The sequence below is a fragment of the Nelumbo nucifera genome, chromosome 1 (genome assembly GCF_055504915.1).
Source record: "Nelumbo nucifera cultivar China Antique chromosome 1, China Antique-T2T, whole genome shotgun sequence".
NCBI classification, from domain to species: Eukaryota; Viridiplantae; Streptophyta; class Magnoliopsida; order Proteales; family Nelumbonaceae; genus Nelumbo; species Nelumbo nucifera.
This window is the reverse complement of record NC_142649.1, coordinates 157603393-157622590: the sequence shown is the minus strand read 5'-3', so window position 1 is coordinate 157622590 and position 19198 is coordinate 157603393. Positions and strand designations below refer to the sequence as shown.

The 19198-nt window shown below is 39.8% G+C and overlaps 1 protein-coding gene across 17 annotated transcripts in view; it reads left to right on the top strand.

The window, feature by feature from the left end:
• PSAT1 (phospholipid sterol acyl transferase 1) overlaps window positions 1–19198 on the top strand; it is a 129653-nt gene that overhangs the window by 96597 nt on the left and 13858 nt on the right. For 7 of the 17 annotated variants that reach the window (XM_088894913.1, XM_088894902.1, XM_088894900.1 and 4 more), the window contains 4 exons: window positions 9500–9671; window positions 15752–15856; window positions 15926–16010; window positions 16086–16175. In XM_088894913.1, the coding sequence (XP_088751039.1) occupies window positions 9500–9671; window positions 15752–15856; window positions 15926–16010; window positions 16086–16167 (444 nt within the window). In that variant the 3' untranslated portion in view covers window positions 16168–16175. Of the gene's footprint in view, window positions 1–9499; window positions 9672–15719; window positions 15857–15925; window positions 16011–16085; window positions 16176–19198 lie in introns of those variants that run through there. The other 10 variants (XM_010266637.3, XM_010266636.3, XM_088894906.1 and 7 more) reach the window with 4 other exon arrangements.

Genomic DNA, 19198 nt, shown 5'->3' with positions numbered 1-19198 from the left:
ATACGGGCATGGATTTCCTACAAGCAAAAACTCTGCTCACACAACATCCAACTGTACATCAATATCTCCCATGCATGTATGTTGAATTCACGAGGAAATGTTCCCAATGTGTAGGTGGATGCCCCTGCTTTCAGAGTGTGCAGAGTTTTTGCTTGTAGGGGATCCTGTTGCTTCAGATACAGAATGGTTGTGACAACCAACACATTGTGGGATGCCTTATTATATTTATTTGGACAAGTCCAACTTATGGAGATTTGTGCAGATTTATAATAATATATATCAATAGCATATTGAAAATAGCTATTATGCATGGTGTGAAACTTGACTGGGCTTAGCTGAGCCTGGTTAATACAACCGTACATTTATTTAGGCTGGAATCCTTTTCACATCAAGTTGGGTAATGTTTTTGTCTTGGGCAATTTAATTCAACCACCTGATAATGTATGTTACTTTTTAGATGATGACTTCTGCTGTATATTGTTATAAGTCTGTGAATTTGTGGAATTAGGCATAATTGGTCAACCTTATAATGATAGTAGGTGTCAAGTCTAAATTCACTTTAACTTGTCCCAATGTATGTCCTAGAGCTTTTGGCTACATTAGCAAATTTGCATGTGCATTGCACGTGGTAATTTCAGATGACTATTATTATTATTATTATTTATTATCGTTTTTGTTGTTAATATTATTATACTGTCCTTATTAGAACCCATGTAACAAAGGCAAGTTATGTGAGCATAGTATAGTGGTGGATTTGTTGCCTTATGACCTATAAACCTAGTTTCAAATATTTCTTGCTTGTAGTTTATATTTAATGTTTTCAATTTGTAGTTGAACCTGACAATCAGATTGGTTGGTTTGTCACATGCACTGATTCTTGAGTTTGTTTCAATCTAAACTACTTTGATGGAAAAAAAAAAAAAAACTTTTCACTTGCTAAACGATCATGAGCACCAAAAATGGATAAAAAAGAAAAAAAAATAACTAGTGATAATCTGGAAAAGAAGGGTATGCTGTTAGACACAACTGTCTGTGTGTTTTGTCAGAACTGTACCGAGTCAGTAAACCATCTGCTACTTCACTGTGGCTTCTCCTTTGAGGTTTGGAATAAAGTCAAGAATTTATATGAGGTAAACAGTTTCTGCCCTGAATCAGTAACAGAGGTTAGGAGTGTAGGGACTTGAGCAGCTATCCACATCCTGAAATAAGTTTGATGTGGCAGCTGAAAAGGAGGAGATGCTTCAAAAGTACCTACAAGCACAAAGTGTTGCGAGATTGATATTGAAAGTGCAGGGAGTTTTGTAACATGTTCAAAGAGAGATATTTTCAAGAAAAATCACATTTCAAGAAATTTGAGTTCAACAAGACTTTAGATTATAACAGAAAAATCCCTTATGATCTGGACTATAACCCATTAAAGCACACAAAACAGACTGAACTGACAACTTAGACACTTATGAGAAGATGCACAAAATAGATACATACAAAGACATGTAGCATGGAGAATTTAGGAGGGGAGTTGAAAATAAATTAACGAGATGCATAGCAGTGCTGGCCACCTCCAGGCCCTCCACCCAGAAGGTTGTTGGAGCATGGGAATCCCTGATTAGGGTTTTGACAACACTTAAGATATGGCCATTCTTGTGTTTAGCCACTTCATTTTGTTGAGGAGTTCTGGGACAAGATCTTTAGAATTGTATACTATGTTGTCGCAGATATGTCTAAAACTCCTCATTTGGAGTAAGCCAAAAGTCAGAACCAAAATCTTCTTTCTTTAGTCCCTCAAATTTTGGGAGTACCAACACTCAGCCAACGGATAAAGAAGAAAGTGTCCCCCACCCCCACCTCCCAAACTTCTTCCAAGCTTTTCATTCTCCCTTCAAAAATCCTCTTGTTTCTCTCTCCCAAACCTCCTAGCAGGTGGCAAATGGAATGAAAATGTAGTGAATTTTTGCTTTAGTACTCCTCATCAATTTACTCTCCCCCTGAATCTGAGCAAAGGGTACAAATAGTAGCATTGAACTGTGTAGTAACCCTTGCATGAAAATATCCAGATATAATGGGTATGATCATCAATAAAAGTAATAAAATATATAAATTCCATTTTGGAAATCACGGGAGATGACCAACCATCACTATGCAATAACTGAAAAGGAGTAGTAGCATGTATAATTGAAATAGGAAATGGTAGAACATGATTGTTACTTAAACAACAAGATATACAAGTTTTATCAACATTCTTTGAAGTATAGGCAGACGAAGGTAAACATCCAAAAGAGAAAAATGAACCAAGCTTCTTCAAAAAAGGATGGCCCAAATCGCGATGTCACAAGTTCAAGTTCCAATCATTATTACAAGATGTTACATGAGGAACTAGTAGTAATAGTAGTAGTAGTAGTAGTAGTAGTAGTAGTAGAAGTTGGCTTCCTCTCGAATTCCAGAGCAAAGAGTAATCTCAATCTACGCACTTTCACCTCCCTAGTGTGTTGGTCCTATATCAAACAACCATCATATGAGAAGGTGAGAGTATTACCATGCTCAACAAGATGACCAATTGATATTATACTAGTACTTGGTAGTGAGCTTCTCACCATTGGCTGTAACAATGTGCTTATCAGTAGAGAAAGGATAAGAAGACTGACCACAAATGCCCCCTGTCATATGATTGGAGTTGCTAGAATCAATGATCTGGAGATGATTAGGTGAAAAACAATAATAGGTGAACTCACCCGATAGGCCGAAAGAAGAAGCAAAGGAAATTACCGAGGACATGAGATGTTTGATCTTCTCTTTTGTCATAACAATAGGACCATCTTCCTTTGTTGGTGTAGTAGAGAATGACGTGTCATCTAATCCTTCAACCGAGGTCTGTTAGGCCCTATGTAGATTCTTCTTCCCTCTAGAATAGTTTCCCTTAGGTGATCTAGTGGGGCATTTAGATGTAATATGTGTTGGACAGTTTTTGTATGCCCTTAGCTTCAATTAGGTTTGATGTACTTTTGATATTTAATGTAAATAAAAGTACATGTTTGATTCATGTTGTGTGGTATATTTCTGTGTAAGATCCTAAAACTGGACACTTAATGAGATTTGTGTTGGTTTTGAATGTTCACAGCCATTGGATAAGTCTGGGGAGATTTATCCTGCCAAGGCTGACACTGGTGTTCTGCCAACTGTTGGGGTGGCTTGTCTCAGCCGCCAGGGTGAGACCCAAGGCACATGCATTGTAGGATTAATTGAACCCTTGAACCGGACCAAATTTCCAGTATTGCCCTGGACCTTGGAGATTGATGGGCAAAACTGGAAAGTTACACTTGACCCCTAGACCCAATTATGGTACTGCACTAGGTGTCGGATTGGGGTGTCTTTGATATGCCAATCAGTGAGATCCTTAGCGGGGGTCAAAACCTGGGTATGTTGGGACAGTCTAAGAATTCATCTGAGTGGGTGATCATAGTGACGGGATCAGCCCCTCTGTTGGGCCCATAGGGTCCATGTGATGGGCTCAGGGGGTTCACTGGGCTTTCCAGTGAATTCGGCCAGGCCTTGTAACAGAGGCTGGGCTGAACCCATGTGGTTGGTGTGTAGATCAATGCTTGGGTCCCACGCCATACAAAGAAGCCCAACTGGGTAGCAGTTTGGAAGACTTTTGAGCACATAACCTTATTGGGCCTAAAGCCCATTTCGAACTGGGCTGATTTGATCAGTCATTATTAAGAGGCAAATCTGAGATTAGGATGAGCCCAAAAGCTTATCTATTCTGCAGATAGGATTAAGATGAGTCCTAATTCAAATACTGATTTGGATAAGGGGCAACTCCTGATATGATCAGGAAATCCTTTCTTAATCATTAAGCAACTGGAGGAAACCCTAATCGAATTACAAGAATTCGAACCCTAGGGAGACAGAAAACATCCTGCAGTTTTGTGAGTGTAAAGAACACTGATGTGGGCCCCACAGCTGTGGTCCCACTCTGTCTGTAGGGTAGAATGTACCTAGTCTTCCTAGGGTTAGCTACTGTTATTCGAGTTGTTGTTATTCTAGTTACTTATTTTTCAGTATTACATTATTATGTGTTATGTAAATACCAAGGGCAGATGTGTCCTTTTATGTAACTAGCATAATCTATATATATTAAATAGAAGTGGTGGTGGCAAAATGATTTAGATTCTGTCCTTCCTTCCAAAGTTTGTGTTCTACTGCTCTCTCCTCTCCAAACCTGAAATTTATTAGTGCTCAAGATTGATAGTAGTCTTGAACAACTACATGGTATCAGAGCCAAGTTAGGGTTTCTCATGTGAGTCTAGTACCAGCCGACCACATGTGAATCTCCTAGGACTGGAAGCTGAAAAGGTGGAGTTCGCAGACTGATTCTTGGAGATCGCCAGAAGGGCTGGCAGCTGTTGAAGGCTTGCCACGGTTGCAGAGTGTTGGTGGTCAGGAAGGATCAGAGAAGACTAGGGTTTGGGTAACCTTGGAAGGCAGCAAACACTTTTTCCTTGTAAGTTATTTATTTTCTAAGAGAAGTTCTATCAGAGAAGATAGATTGGATCTATTTGGAGAGGGCGGTCGAACCATTCTAGGGTTTTCTCCCTTCGATTCTCTAGGGTTTTACAGTAAACCCTACTGTTGGGCCGAACTGCCTTAGCTTTGTTTCTCTCTACTCTAGGGTTAGAAAGTGAACCTTGCAATCTACCTGGAGCTGCCCCCAAGTTTGTTGTTAGCATTGATCAGATTCTAGGGTTTCATATTAACCCTACTGCAAGTCTATCTATACGGTACTGATTGGATTGTGCAACTGAACTGTGCACTTTAAGGATTGGTTAAAACCCTAATTCTGCCAAGCATATCAGACTTACCTCCACGCTTTTTTCAGAGTCTTTTGGGGTTTTCGAACTCTCTTAAGGGGTGGGAACCCTACGGACAGCTGCTGTTGTGCTTGCTAGTTGGTTTCAGATCAGAGTTATCCCAGTTTTGTGCACATACACTGTGAATACAGATCGGTTCTGCACTGTTTTTGATTGTGATTGGTAGTCCAAGTGCTGTTTTTGAGACTTGACCAAGATGGAGTTTAAAAATCAGGCAGAGGGCAGCTTTGGGAACATCGGTTATGGTGGTGTTTTTGAGACGGGTGGTCAGATTACCACCGTAAAGTTTGATGGATCAAACTATTTGGAATGGGCCCAATCAACCGTGATGGCTATTGGGGGAAGAGGTAAATTAGGGTACCTCTTGGGAGATGAGGTACCTGCCCTGACCCAAAACTTTCACCAAATGATCCTAACCCAATTTGATGTCAAGATCAAAGTTCTCAGATCTGATAACACAAAGGAATACTTTGCTAAACCATTGACATCTTACCTTCTCAACCATGGGGTTATCCACCAGAGCTCTTGCCCTCATACACCTCAGCAGAATGGAGTTGCAGAGGAAAAATAGGCACATTTTGGAAGTGGCTAGAAGTCTCATGTTTACTTCCAATGTTCCTATTCGCTTCTGGGGTGATGCTATCATCACGGCGGTATATCTTATTAATCGGGTCCCTTCCCAGGTCCTTGATATGAGATCTCCTTTTTCCCTTCTATACCCAAGTGAGGAATTGTTTTCTATTCCCCTTAAAACATTCGGTTGTACCTGCTTTGTTCAGCTTCTCGGACCCCATCACTCCAAGTTCGAACCCAAGGCCTCCAAATGCATCTTCCTTGGTTATGCACAAACTCAAAAGGGTTATTGCTACTATGATCCTGTCTCAGGGAGGAAGTTTGTCTCCATGGATGTCACTTTCTTTGAGGAGACACCCTATTATCCTCGGGTTTCTCCTCAGGGGGAGAGCAATGAGAGTGGGGGTTTGAGTCCTTGTCTTCAGGGGGAGAGCAGTGAGAGTGGGGCATTTCCTTTACCTATTCCATTGGGTGATGAGAGCTGCAATGGTGAGGGCGGTCAGAGGGATCAGGAGTTGAGGGAATGCTGCAATGGTGAGGGTGGTCAGGGGGATCAGGAGTTGAGGGTCTATCACAGGCGGTGCAGGCAGGTTGATCCCGATCATCAGCAATCCAGGCCAGCTCCAATCTCATCTGCAGCTCCAAGTCCAGGTATTACAGTCCCAGGGCCCACAGAGACTTCCTCTATTGTTGCCATTTCACCTCCTACAGATGACCTTGACCTTTCGATTGCCGTCCGTAAAGGGAAACGACATTGTACCACATCTACAGCCCACTGTATCTCCCAGTTTTTATCCTATGATCGCCTATCTCCTACCTACAAGTCCTACCTTAGTTCCATTTCCAATGTCCCTACTCCAAGAACAGTGCAAGAAGCCCTATTTGTCCCGGAATGGAAAGATGCAATGCAGGTTGAGATGGATGCCCTGTTGAAAAATAACACCTGGGAGGTAGTTGATTTGCCCAAAGGAAAGAAACCAGTTGGATGCAGATGGGTATTTACGGTGAAGCATAATGCAGATGGATCCATTGAGAGGTATAAGGCTCGGTTAGTTGCAAAAGGGTTCACATAGACTTATGGCATAGATTACTTGGAGACCTTTGCTCCGGTAGCCAAGATGACTACCATTCGGATCCTATTTATCCCTTGCAGCAAGTCACACTTGGCCTTTATACCAAATGGACGTGAAAAATGCTTTTCTGAATGGAGACATGCAGGAAGAGGTTTACATGCGTTTGCCTCCTGGATTCTATGATGCAGAAACAGGTAAGAAGGTCTGTCGGCTCAACAAGGCCTTGTATGGTTTGAAGCAGTCACCTAGGGCTTGGTTCGATAGATTCAGACTAGCCCTTGTGAAGTTTGGTTACGTGCAGGCCCAGTTAGATCATACTCTATTCATCAAGAGGGTAGAGTCCTCCTTGACACTACTAGCAGTATATGTTGATGATATTGTGGTGACAGGGAATGATAGCCATGAGATTGAGTCCCTTAAACAGCTCCTTCATCAAGAATTTTAGGTGAAAGACCTTGGTGTACTCCGGTATTTTTTGGGTATTGAGGTTGCTAGATCCAAACAGGGGATCTTTATCTCTCAGAGGAAATATGTCCTAGACCTGTTGGTAGAAACTGGAAAGTTAGGTGTCAAGTCTGCAGATACACCCATTGAACAGAACCCCAGGATTAGTGCTGAGAGTGGGGAGCTTCTTGAAGACAAGGTTATGTTCCAGCGATTGGTAAGAAAGCTCCTATATCTCTGCCTCACTCGGCCAGATATTACTTATGTTGTTAGTGTTGTCAGCTAGTACATGCATTCCCCTAGAACCACACATCTTCTTGCGGCAGAAAGAATTTTAGCCTACTTGAAGAGATGCCCGGGTAGGGGTATACTGTTCAAGAACAATAACCACATGAAGGTGGAGGTCTATACGGATGCCGATTGGGCTGGGAGTGTTGATGACAGAAGGTCTACCTCAGGATATTGTGCCCTTGTGGGAGGTAACCTTGTCTCCTGGAGAAGTAAGAAACAAAGTGTTGTCTCCCGGTCTAGTGCTGAAGTAGAATACAGGTCCATGGCTAACGGAGTGGCTGAAATCCTATGGCTAAGATCTCTACTTGAGGAGTTGGGCATTGAGTATGAGAAGCCCCTAATGTTGTATTGTGATAATCAAGCAGCTATTAACATAGCACATAATCCAGTGCAGCATGACAGAACCAAACACATTGAGGTTGACCGACATTTTGTACGAGAGAGGGTCTCATCTCAAGAAGTTTGCCTCCCTTACATCACATCCAGTATGCAACTAGCAGATATCCTCACTAAAGCCGTATCAAGAAAGAAGCTAGAGGCGGATCTATCCAAGTTGGGAATAACAAACATTTACTCCCAACTTGAGGGGGAGTGTACAGAACACTGATGTGGGCCCCACAGCTGTGGTCCCACTCTGTCCATAGGGTAGAATGTACTTAGTCTTCCTAGGGTTAGCTGCTATTATTCTAGTTGTTACTTATTTTTCAGTTTTACATTATTATGTGTTATGTAAATACCAAGGGTAGATGTGTCCTTTCATGTAACTAGCATAATCTATAAATATTAAATAGAAGTGGCGGCGGCAGAATGATTTAGATTCTGTCCTTCCTTCCAAAGTTTGTGTTCTACTGCTCTCTCACTACTCTTTCTCCTCTTCCCTCTATACTGATAGTAGTCTTGAACAACTACAGTGAGATAGGATCTCAGAAACCCTAGAGAGAAGAAAAGCAGTTCGCCATCTATTTCTCTAGCTTCCTCCTGTTGCAGCCGCCACCATCTGTCATAGTTCGTTTTCTCTGCCAGAGAAAGATCAAGAAAAGTTCTTGATATCAGTCTTTCTTGAAAGGCTGATTCGGTTTGGTGCTCATTGTCATCCAAAGGATTCTTGTGAAGGATTTAGTGTGTAGGACGCACCCTACTGGTTCTGTTCCACAGTTGCTGTGTCATCTTCAGTAGGAGCAGATCTTGGTTCCTTCTTTGGGCGTGAACACCAACTTTGGGAGAAATTTTTTCTCTGGATCAGGTATAATTACTCCCTTCACTTTTGGTTCAGATCTGGTTCGGTTCTGGTTCAAGTAGGATCCTTGAATCTTGATTCTAAAATTAGGGAATGCGATTCCCAGTTGAAAGGTAGGTAGAAAATTTTTGAAATTCGCCCACCCATTCCGCAACTGTTTTGGCGTCCATACGATGGATTCTACCATGCCTTTCAATATGTCCATGTTTGTACACTAGCAATGGTCTATTAACTTTTAAAATAAACAAAACAAAGACCTTTTATATAACTAAAGTCTTAGTTCCCACAAATAAGATCTCAAATGGAAAATTTTCCACGAAGAATCAATAACAATACAACTAATATCTGATCCCTAGTCCTAAAATAGAATGAATTGCAATTAAAATCATGAAACCAAACCCTTTACATATATGGGCCAAAAATTTAGGTTAGGAGCGCTTCCCCAAACCCCTACATGGACTTGTTTGGGCTTGCCTCAGGGGGTCTTTTGGAGGCTGTGAATTTTTGAGTGTTTGAAGTACTTTGGTACAGTCCATATATGTTTGCTTTCAATTCTACAGTTCACTTTGAATATGTTTTAGTTGTCATGCTCATGTATTTTTGTTTGATTTAATAAGGTTTTTAAAACATTTGAATTCTTTTAAAATTCAGGTTTGCATATTTTATGTAGCCTCACTTTGCACCTTGAGTGCTAGAAGACCCTGCACTTTCAAACCATGCTTCTTGAATATGTGTAAAATGCAGTTGTGGTCATTAGTTTCACCATAATCCTACATAAAGACCATGGACCTTCTACTCTTGCCTGTCACTGTAAATGACCCATTGTAAATTGTGGATTCTATAATAAATATCATCATTTTCTATTTTACGAATTTTAATTACCATGTATTTTGAGAATTCACCATCTGTCTATCTTTAAATTACTTAGCAGTATGTTCCTTAGCTGTGGAAACAACACACTATTTCGTAACAATCTAACCTCTTTGTTTATTCTTCTGATAAAAAAAAAAAAGCAGTCACAGCATGACGGATCTGATGTGCAAATGGAACTCAATGTGGAGCACCATCATGATGCAGATATAGTTCCAAATATGACAAGGGCCCCTCGGGTTAAGTATATAACCTATTATGAAGATTCTGAAAGTATACCTGGAAAGAGGACAGCAGTTTGGGAGGTTGATAAAGGTACAATATCAAGTCCATATAGATTAACTGATGCATGGTAATCTCTGAGTACCTTTATCTGAGAGGAAGAAGCAAAATATTAAACTGTAAGCTTGGATGAATTTGAAAATCTTAAAGTCCAAAGGGGTGAATTTGCTTAATCATAGTTTAGGATTTAGGCAATAAATAGCAATAGTAGTCCTTGTAGTAATTGCCATCTTGCCCTATGAAAACAAGCCTCAGGCTCTCTAATTTTGTAACTCCTATGAACACATAATGTAAATAGAATAATGGTCTGAATGTAACCATAACCATTGTCTAAAACAATAGAATATAATAAAACAAATATCTAGGACCATATATATATATATATATATATCCTTTTTTCTGAATGATTTTCCCCAAAAAATGTATATCTCCAAGCCTTGAAGAAAGATCTTTGTTTGATGAAAAGTTTTCTTTTCTATTTATAATAGAAATTAATTGGTTGTACCTAATTACCTAATACCTATATATATATATACTGCAATACAATAATATATATATATGTATACTATATATATATATATAATATACTGCAATACAATAATATAAACAACTCGCTATGCACTTAATTTCTGGGTCATTTTCAGTTTATTGTGGAGTGCCTTGTTCATCACTAGGTTGTAGAGGTAATGCCAAGGGGTGGTTTAAATTATAAAACCTGGTGTGTTCAAAAGACCTAGGTTGTCCCAAAGAGAACATCACAGAATGCAAGAATTACAAGGTATTTTAGTGTGACACTCAATTCCAAAGAGTCTATGCACAGATGTACCATGATAGAGTACATCTGCAGCCCCTCTCCCCCAAAATATGTTTCACAACCCACTTCTAACTAAGGCCATGGATATAGGATTAAATTTCCAACTAGAAAATCATGGCGAAACAGGTCGTATCCTTGGTAAGAATGAATATCAGCCAACTATGGCTTGGAGGCTGTGTTAGGAAGAGTATGAAATCTGGGCAGATACTGATCATAAATGGAAACTGGCACTAATTCCATGGACCTGGTCTAGAAGACAATCCTAGGTTGTTTCAAAGAAAGAATTGCAGAATACAAAAATGGCCGGTGTCTAAGTTACAATTGCAATAACACCCTGATGTAGGACCAGCTCAGTTCTAGTCCTTAGAGAATGTTGAATGGTCTTCTTGATCAGAGTTTTATGGCCATTAATGGCTGTAATGGCTTCTTAAAGGAATAAGAGAGAAAATAGGGAGAGAAAGAAGAGAGAAAATACCTGGAATCACTCACAGGGTGCCTAGAATCACTATAGGGCATGGGAATCATTCACCATAGCTTGCATAAGCTGAAGAAAACTCGATATAATTCATTGCCTTTGTGTAAAACGTCCATACATATTTATAGATTCTATACTCATAATAATCCTAGGAGTCAAACTATTAGACTCAATAATCCTAGTAGGACTCAAACCAAGTTGTCATATCCTATTTCAATTAAAAGAAGACTCAATAACTCTAATCCTACTTATGCAATAACTCTGAAATTTTAAGCATAAGCAAACTATAACTATACAATTTAAACCCTATCATTGGACCCCACAGAAAATTGTAAAAATGATAAAAATACCCCTACTGTCCAAAAATACAGAAATACATAAAATATCATAAAATTCCAATTTTGACTCTTTAGCTCCCGCATCATTCTCCCCCGGTTGAAAAAAAACTCACCCTTGAATTTCGAAGAACTTGAGGATGAAAAGTTGATATGCCCTAATTATAAAGGGAGTAGGACTTCCCACAGCTACATGCTTGGACTGTAGAGTAGAGGCCACACACAAAAGTAGAAAAGGATCTTGAAAGAAATGTATTTCTGAAACACTGCCTTCCCTAACCATCTTTGTTAAATCATCGATAACATTAGTTTTTTGAACACTTAATTCATCAACCAACCATTTGATGAATCTTCCCCTTGCTTATCCAAACTCTTAAAATTGCAACATTTGGAACCTTTCCTTCAACCTCTAGCTTAGGAATCACCATCTCTATGTGTTCGGCTATCCTTGGTTCTTCAACAAACTCTAGGATTCCTTCGTTGAGGTTGGTGGAACTTGTGCTATGTCAGGTTGTAATTCTTGAATTAGATGTAGTTGAACTTGAAAGATAAAGTCACTTACTTCCTTACCAGGATTTACTACGATCAACACATTTGTATCTTGCACCTGAATTTCTATAACTTGCTCCACTTCTATTTCTTCTTGATCATTAACCTCAAGCTGACCATGGGTGTTGGAAACTCCAGCAATTTCTATTTTTTCTTGGCCTGCACCCTCTTGATTTTTAATATCTACAACTTCTATAGCTTGAAATTCTTCTTTAGGTTCATCCTCAATTTCAGCTCTAGGATAGACATTAACATGTAAGGAATCATCTACCTTCTTTTCAACTTTATACCTTCTTCCCCTTGACTTCAAGTTCTTTGTTGTAACCTGTTGTTTCTTCTTTTGCTTGAAATTAGTCAACTCCATATATAGATCATCATGGAAGTCTAGTGAGATGTACTTTTCTTGCAAACACCTCTTCATCTCTGCCCATGTACTAATTGGATCATCGACTTTATTTTCTAATCGTTGCTCAAGATTTCTCCACCATACTTTAGTATGACCCGTCAGCTTCATGCGTGCAAATCTAATCCTTTGTTAAGCATATCATGCTAATCAAAATGTTCTTCTAGTTCAGCAACCCAATCAAAGAATGCTTGCGGATCATCATCTCCTTTGAAATCTGGTATTTCTCTTTCTCTTCTAACATGTTTGAAAACCTTGCTCCCGTAGCCAACATTGTTAGATCTGTTTCCTTCCACCATCTTCTCAAATAAGTCAACCAAAGACCCTCCATATGGTTCAGAAACCCAATAATCATCGATTCTAGACCTATAAGATTGTCTAGAAGATACTCTAGGCCTATAGAATCAGTTACTTTGTGAGAACATAGTGAACAAAACATTAGCTCTGATACCAAACTGATGTAGGACCAGCTCAGTTCTAGTCCTTAGAGAATGTTGAATGGTCTTCTTGATCAGAGTTTTATGGCTGTTAATGGTTGTAATGGCTTCTTAAAGGAATAAGAGAGAAAATAGGGAGAGAAAGAAGAGAGAAAATACCTGGAATCACTCACAGAGTGCCTGGAATCACTCACAGAGTGCCTAGAATCACTCTAGGGCATGGGAATCACTCACCATAGCTAGCATAAGCTGAAGAAAACTCAATATAATTCATTGCCTTTGTGTAAAACGTCCATGCATATGTATAGACTCTAAATTCATAATAATCCTAGGAGTCAAACTGTTAGACTCAATAATCCTAGTAGGACTCAAACTAAGTTGTCATATCCTATTCAATTCAAAGAAGACTCAATAACTCTAATCCTACTTATGCAATAACTCTGAAATTTTAAACATAGGCAAACTATAACTATACAATTTAAACCCTATCATTAGACCCCACAGAAAATTGTAAAAATGATAAAAATACCCCTACTGTGCAAAAATACAGAAATACATAAAATATCATAAAATTCCAATTTTGACTCATCAGCTCCCGCATCACACCCTTAAGAGGGTCAGAAAAGAAAAGGACAAATGAATAACAGTATACAGACAACATATTTAATACACTGCTTTCCTCAAACCAAGGTTGGAATTTAGTAGTGAAGGAAACCCTGGTTTTATTTGAAGATATCTCTATAGTGGCCTTGCTGAATAATTGGAGGGAAGTGGCAAATTGAACCCCTAATAAAGCTATATTTTTTCCCATTTGGACTCCACCAGATTGTGGATTCACTAAGTTTAACTTTGATTGTAGTAGCTAAGGAAACACCGGCCCTTCCGGTATTGGAGGAGTTTTCAGAAATAAGGAAGGAAAAGCTATTGCTTTGCTTTCAAGCCTAATTGGTGTAGGAGACTCACTTCAAGCCAAGATACTGGCTGTTTTGGAAGGTGCAAAAAGGGCAAAGGAGATGAATATTAGCAGGTTGATTATTGAAGGTGATTCAAAATTGGTAATAGGCTGGTTAGAGGAGGATGATGGGATGTGGGGCTACATTAATGAAAGAAGGAAATTTAAGTGGCTGACCCAGGGTATGGAAGTGAGATTGCAGTTGGTTAAAAACTTAAAAGAAGTGCTAATTCCTTTGCAGATGCACTTGCCAAAAACAAAAGGGGTAGGAGGGGATGAAATGTTTTGGGCTATGTTGTAATCCCATTTCTCTATGTGGGGAGAGTTTAGACAGTTTACCTCTCCTTTCACCTTTCTGTACTTTTATCTTCTTTCTTAATTCTAATAAAATGCTTCTGTTATTGCTAAACAAGGGTTGGAATTGTTAGTCCTTGATGCGTCTTTCTGTCAACTGCACGAGACTTTTTTCTCTGCATTGACTTAATCTGTATCCTAGACTCTAGAGTCAGTGCTTGTTTGAGGAAAGCTTTCTTGATTGGAAGTAATAAGCCTAAACATAAAATGTATGATTCTGATGAAATTAGAAGTTAATTTTGAAATATTAAATAAGCATATTGAGAAGCAGTGAAGTTGTTTGGAAAACAATCTTTTTAACCAAAAACTGGGGGGTTACTATAACTTCATATGGAAATGCAATGAAAAACCTTTGTTACTCTTCTGAAGTTGTAAGAAGGACCTTTTATATTTGTTATCTTGCCTTTTGATGGAACTTCTTTCAAGTCCATGGCTAAATAAGTTTTGGTGAGCTACAAGTTGTCATTTTGTTTAGTTAAGAATGAAAATAAGGCAAAATAATAATTATGAGAACTTTTAGGAGTTAAAAGGATGAATTATGCATTTCTGTTGGTCATCCATGTGCAAACCTTCTTAGTCAGTAGGTATCAAATTTTCCATCAATCTACCATTTCCTTGAGAATGAAAATAAAATAATACAATAATCATGAGAGTTTTTGCAATTTGATGCAAAAATAATCAATAATCTTAAAGATAACATTTAAGAGAGCTTCATTGTCTAGTAGACAGTTTACTGCATTGGAATTTGCAATTCCATGCTTGATTCATGTAAACTTAACGAGACATCATAAGGTCCCTTTTTTTATCATTTACTACTGAGCCTTTAAAGGAAAGGAAAAATGTTAAGTATGGAACTAGGGCTGAGGACCCCCAAAATGAACCTAGGGATCCTTTTGTGTGACTTCATGTCCTCTATTCAGTTAATTGAGACATACAACTGAATTGATACCACCCATAGAGGTTAGCTAACTAGAAATCAGGTTAAAAACCTTGTTGCATCCATGCCATTTTAAACATTTGGATGATGGCTAAAAGTCTATTACAAGCTCTGAGGGTGGTCTGAGAATGGTAATTGAATTAGATGGTTGAAGGTGTTCTGTTGGGTGGGATCCATTCAGTAGCATATCACATCTCCTGCAGTCCCACAAGTAAACCACTCCCTAAAAATCATATCTTCTTTCCCCTCTTGATCAAAACCTCTTCTGATCAAGAAGTATGAAATTTAATTTGGATCCAATTCATATACAGGTATGGACTTTTTTTATACTTCCCTTTATAGAATAAAGAATCCCCCCAAGTGAGGGTTGCAATGCTTACACTGACAGCAGGGCAAACAATCATTTAACTTTTTTGGTGCAGCAGTCTTATCCCATTTTTTGGTTTGGACTGTTGGTTGGGTTTTGGGGTGGTTGGAAAGAGACCAGATTTAGTCCTCACAAAATTTTTCCTCAAACCATCCTCACAACACTTACAAACATCTCCATACTTACATTTTTTTGTTCATGGGAAGATGCTTCCAATGCAGGGCTGTAAGTATTGTGAGGACAAATTTTGTGAGGATTGAATCCGGATTCAGTTGGAAAGGCTTAACAAGTTAGTTTCACAAACAACCTCCATTTAAATGCTTATAGTTCTATCACACATGAGTCTAAGCTTCCTAACCTGTCCTGGATGCTTGGTGTTGCTTAATCCATTCGTTCATGTCCTAGAAGGAAACTCTCAGCTTCCTTTTCTTTGTTTGATTTTTCACACATATATGCAGGCATCTCATGGTAAATTGGCAATGTCTTGCAGCAAACCATAGGAATATTGTTCGGTCTCCAGTTTTAATGCGAGAGCTGTGGCTTGAGATGTGGCATGATATTCATCCTGATGGTAAATCAAAATTTGTAAGAAAAGGTAAGTAATTGGCTTCTTGTGTTCATTTTCTTTCATATGAAATCATTCCACATAATCATCCTTGAACAGATAAGAGAGGACCCTTAAGGAATGAAGACTGTTATTGGGATTATGGGAAAGCTCGATGTGCCTGGCCTGAGCACTGTGAATACAGGTTGCTTTATCTTCCATTTTTTTCATTAAAATTAAGCACAAGGAAATTATCTTCATAAGGTATGTGGTGTCCCAGGTATGTTTTTGGTGATGTTCACCTTGGACAGAGCTGCAGGTTAAGGAATTCTTCAGCTGACCAGCTCTTACGTTATCTGTAGATTATAAGGTACCATTTTTCTGTTTTCTTCTTCCAAATTCTTCCTTTGTAGTAACCAGTGGCTTCTCATACTGCACCAGAACAATAAATTGACAATTTAATATCAGCTTAAATAAAGTCATTTTATGTCAAGAATGGAGTAGAAGTTACCTCAAGGAGGAACCTATTAAAGCTAGAGGGACCATGATGCCTCTGCATGAAAGATGACTTTAGGGTAACCATCTCCATAGAATGGTTATTTCTTCAAGTACTCTCTGGAAGGTCAAATACTTGCCTTTTCTTCTGTGCTTTTAGGAGAGAATCCCAAAGGGGGCATCATCAAGAAATGCAATAACATCTCCAGCACCTTCATTTGTGTATCGGGGCTTTGTTGACTGAACCTTGAGCAGTCATTTTTCTTGTGTACTGGCTGGAAGGTCAACGTACTTTCCTTTTTCTTCTGTATTTTTTGGAAGAGGAAGTCCCAAAGAGGGCATTTAGAGATGTATAGCATCTCCATTTGATATTGTAATTGTTAGAATGTTAGAGTGATGTTCGGCTGATAAGAGTTCTTATTAGCCCATTCTTATGTTTAACTTATCTTGTAACTGGGCTTATGTTAATGGGCCTAATCCTGTTTAATGATTTAAGTCATCTGGGTGTCCCATCACTAATCAGGGGCATCCCAGTAATTTCTTGTACCTTGTACTATATTCATCTATAAATAAAGAACTGGTCGACTGGCTAGGACAGTTCGACACTTTCAGCATCTCTTCTTCTTCTCCTCTTCTCTGCTACTTCAACTACAGTGGTTCAGCTTTCATGGTATCAGAGCATTGAGCACTTTCCTGGTTACTGCTGACGCCATCTCATCTTTCTTGCTGTAGTTCACCTTTTTTTTATCTGGGTTGCTGCTGTGAAACCCTAGGGTTGCAGGAGAACAACACAAGGTTCGACCTAGGGTTTCCCTTGGTTGTAGGGCGCAAGGGAGGTAAGACCCTGAAGCTGGAGTCCTACTAGTTTCTAGTAGTTAGCAGCTATTCGGCTGCTAAGAAGAGGTCTGTATAGGACAGACCTAGTTGAGGACTGATTTCAGCAGTCCTAGTGTTGTCTGTAAGGAGGGAAACTCCCTTTACAGTAGCAGTACTCGAAGTGCAAAGTGGAGTCTACATAGCACAGGTCGGTTACTAGCCCAGAACACTTTTAGCTGCTGTAACAGAACCTGCATCAGAACTGGTTCAGAAAAAACCTTTACAAGACTGTGGCGACTTCAGTTACTGATCATTTCCAGGTCGGTTACCAGCCCTACTCCAGCTCTGTGAACTGGTTCAGTTACAGAATTTTTTTTTCTTGCTGCTGTACCCGAACTGGTTTAGTCCAAGTGAAGCCTATCCTGTGTGCTATCAGCACTGTGAACTCTGTGACTACTTCGGCCAGCCCTAACCAGAACCACCAACAGTACTGTAAACAACTCCTTGACCGAAGTCAGGATGTCATCACTATCCAGTGAAGTTTCTTCTAAAGATAACAGACCTCTTATAAGGTCTTCAAACCTGGAGAACCCTAATCTGCATAGCTTGCAGATTACAAGTGTGCTATTGGATGAATATAACTTTAGAGAGTGGTCTGTCTCAGCAAGACTGTTTATTACCTCTCGTGACCTCACTGGTTATTTGGATGGAGACAAGAAACAACCAGAAATTGGCAGTCCTGAATACACCGTGTGGCGTAAGGAAAATGCCACAGTCATGTCTTGGTTGCTGGCCTCTATGACTCCTAGGGTGGCCAGAACTGTTCATCACTTCCCCACAGCTGCTAAAATTTGGGAGAAAGTATCTAAGACATATGGCCAGAAAAAGAACAATGCTAGAATCTACAGGCTGAACCAAGACATTGCAGCCCTAAGGCAAGGAGACATGTCCGTGGCAACCTACTTTGCAACACTGGAAGGCCTCTGGGAAGAGCTTGACCACCATTTGATTTTGGATTGGGAAAATGCTAATGATAAGGGGAGGCATGATAAGCAGATTGAGGAGGGCAGAGCCTTCAAGTTTCTGGCGGGTCTTGACCCTGTATATGAAGGTATAAGGTCACAGATTCTAGGGAGAGATGAATTACCTGAGCTTCACCATGTCTACTACCTGGTGAGGAATGAAGAAGTAAGGAGAAAGGAGATGCAAGTTGACTCCCAGACACAATCAACAGAACAACCTGGAGAGCATTCAGCCTTAGTCTCCACTAAGGGGAATAGATTTTCAGACAAGAAGTCCCTCAAGTGTACACATTGTGGTGGTGAGAAACACACAAAGGAGAAATGTTGGGTCCTGTACCCTCATCTGAAGCCAGCTGCTCTGAGAAAGGACAAAAGGCAACAGAAGAGCCACATAGCAAGTGGGAATCTTGCCACCAACAACAGTAGTGACAACTCACAGAGTATTCAGACAGTGTCATCTTCCACCGCAAGGCAGGCTGCCGACTCCTCTGGACCAAGTACTTTGGGCTTCACAGCTAGTGAGGTAGAGATTCTCAGTCGGGCATTAGCCCGTCTGAAGAACAATTCTTTAGCTTCCACCTCTCTTGCCAAATCAGGTACAGCCTCTGCATTTAGTGCATCTAGTTCCATTAATTCTACCTCTTGGGTGATTGATTCCGGAGCCACTGACCATATGACACATATGTCCTCCTTATTCTCCACATATCATTTGTTGTCTGGCCAGGATAAGATGAGAGTAGCTGATGGGTCCCTCTCCACCATCTCTGGAAAGGGGGTGGTTGACCTAAGCAAGGATCTCTCTCTTAAATCAGTCCTACATGTTCCTAGTCTTACCTCAAATCTGTTGTCTGTTTCAAAGCTTACAAAAAACTTGAACTGCAGTATAACTTTCTTTCCTTCTCATTGTGTCTTCCAAGACAGATTGACGAGGAGAACGATTGGGAGTGGTCATGAGTATGGGGGCCTCTACTACTTTGATGAAGATGTCAGCTCAGCCATGCAAGCTTCTACTACTAGTCCGGAGAGTGTGGAGTCAATAGCTAGGCTGCACTTGTGGCAT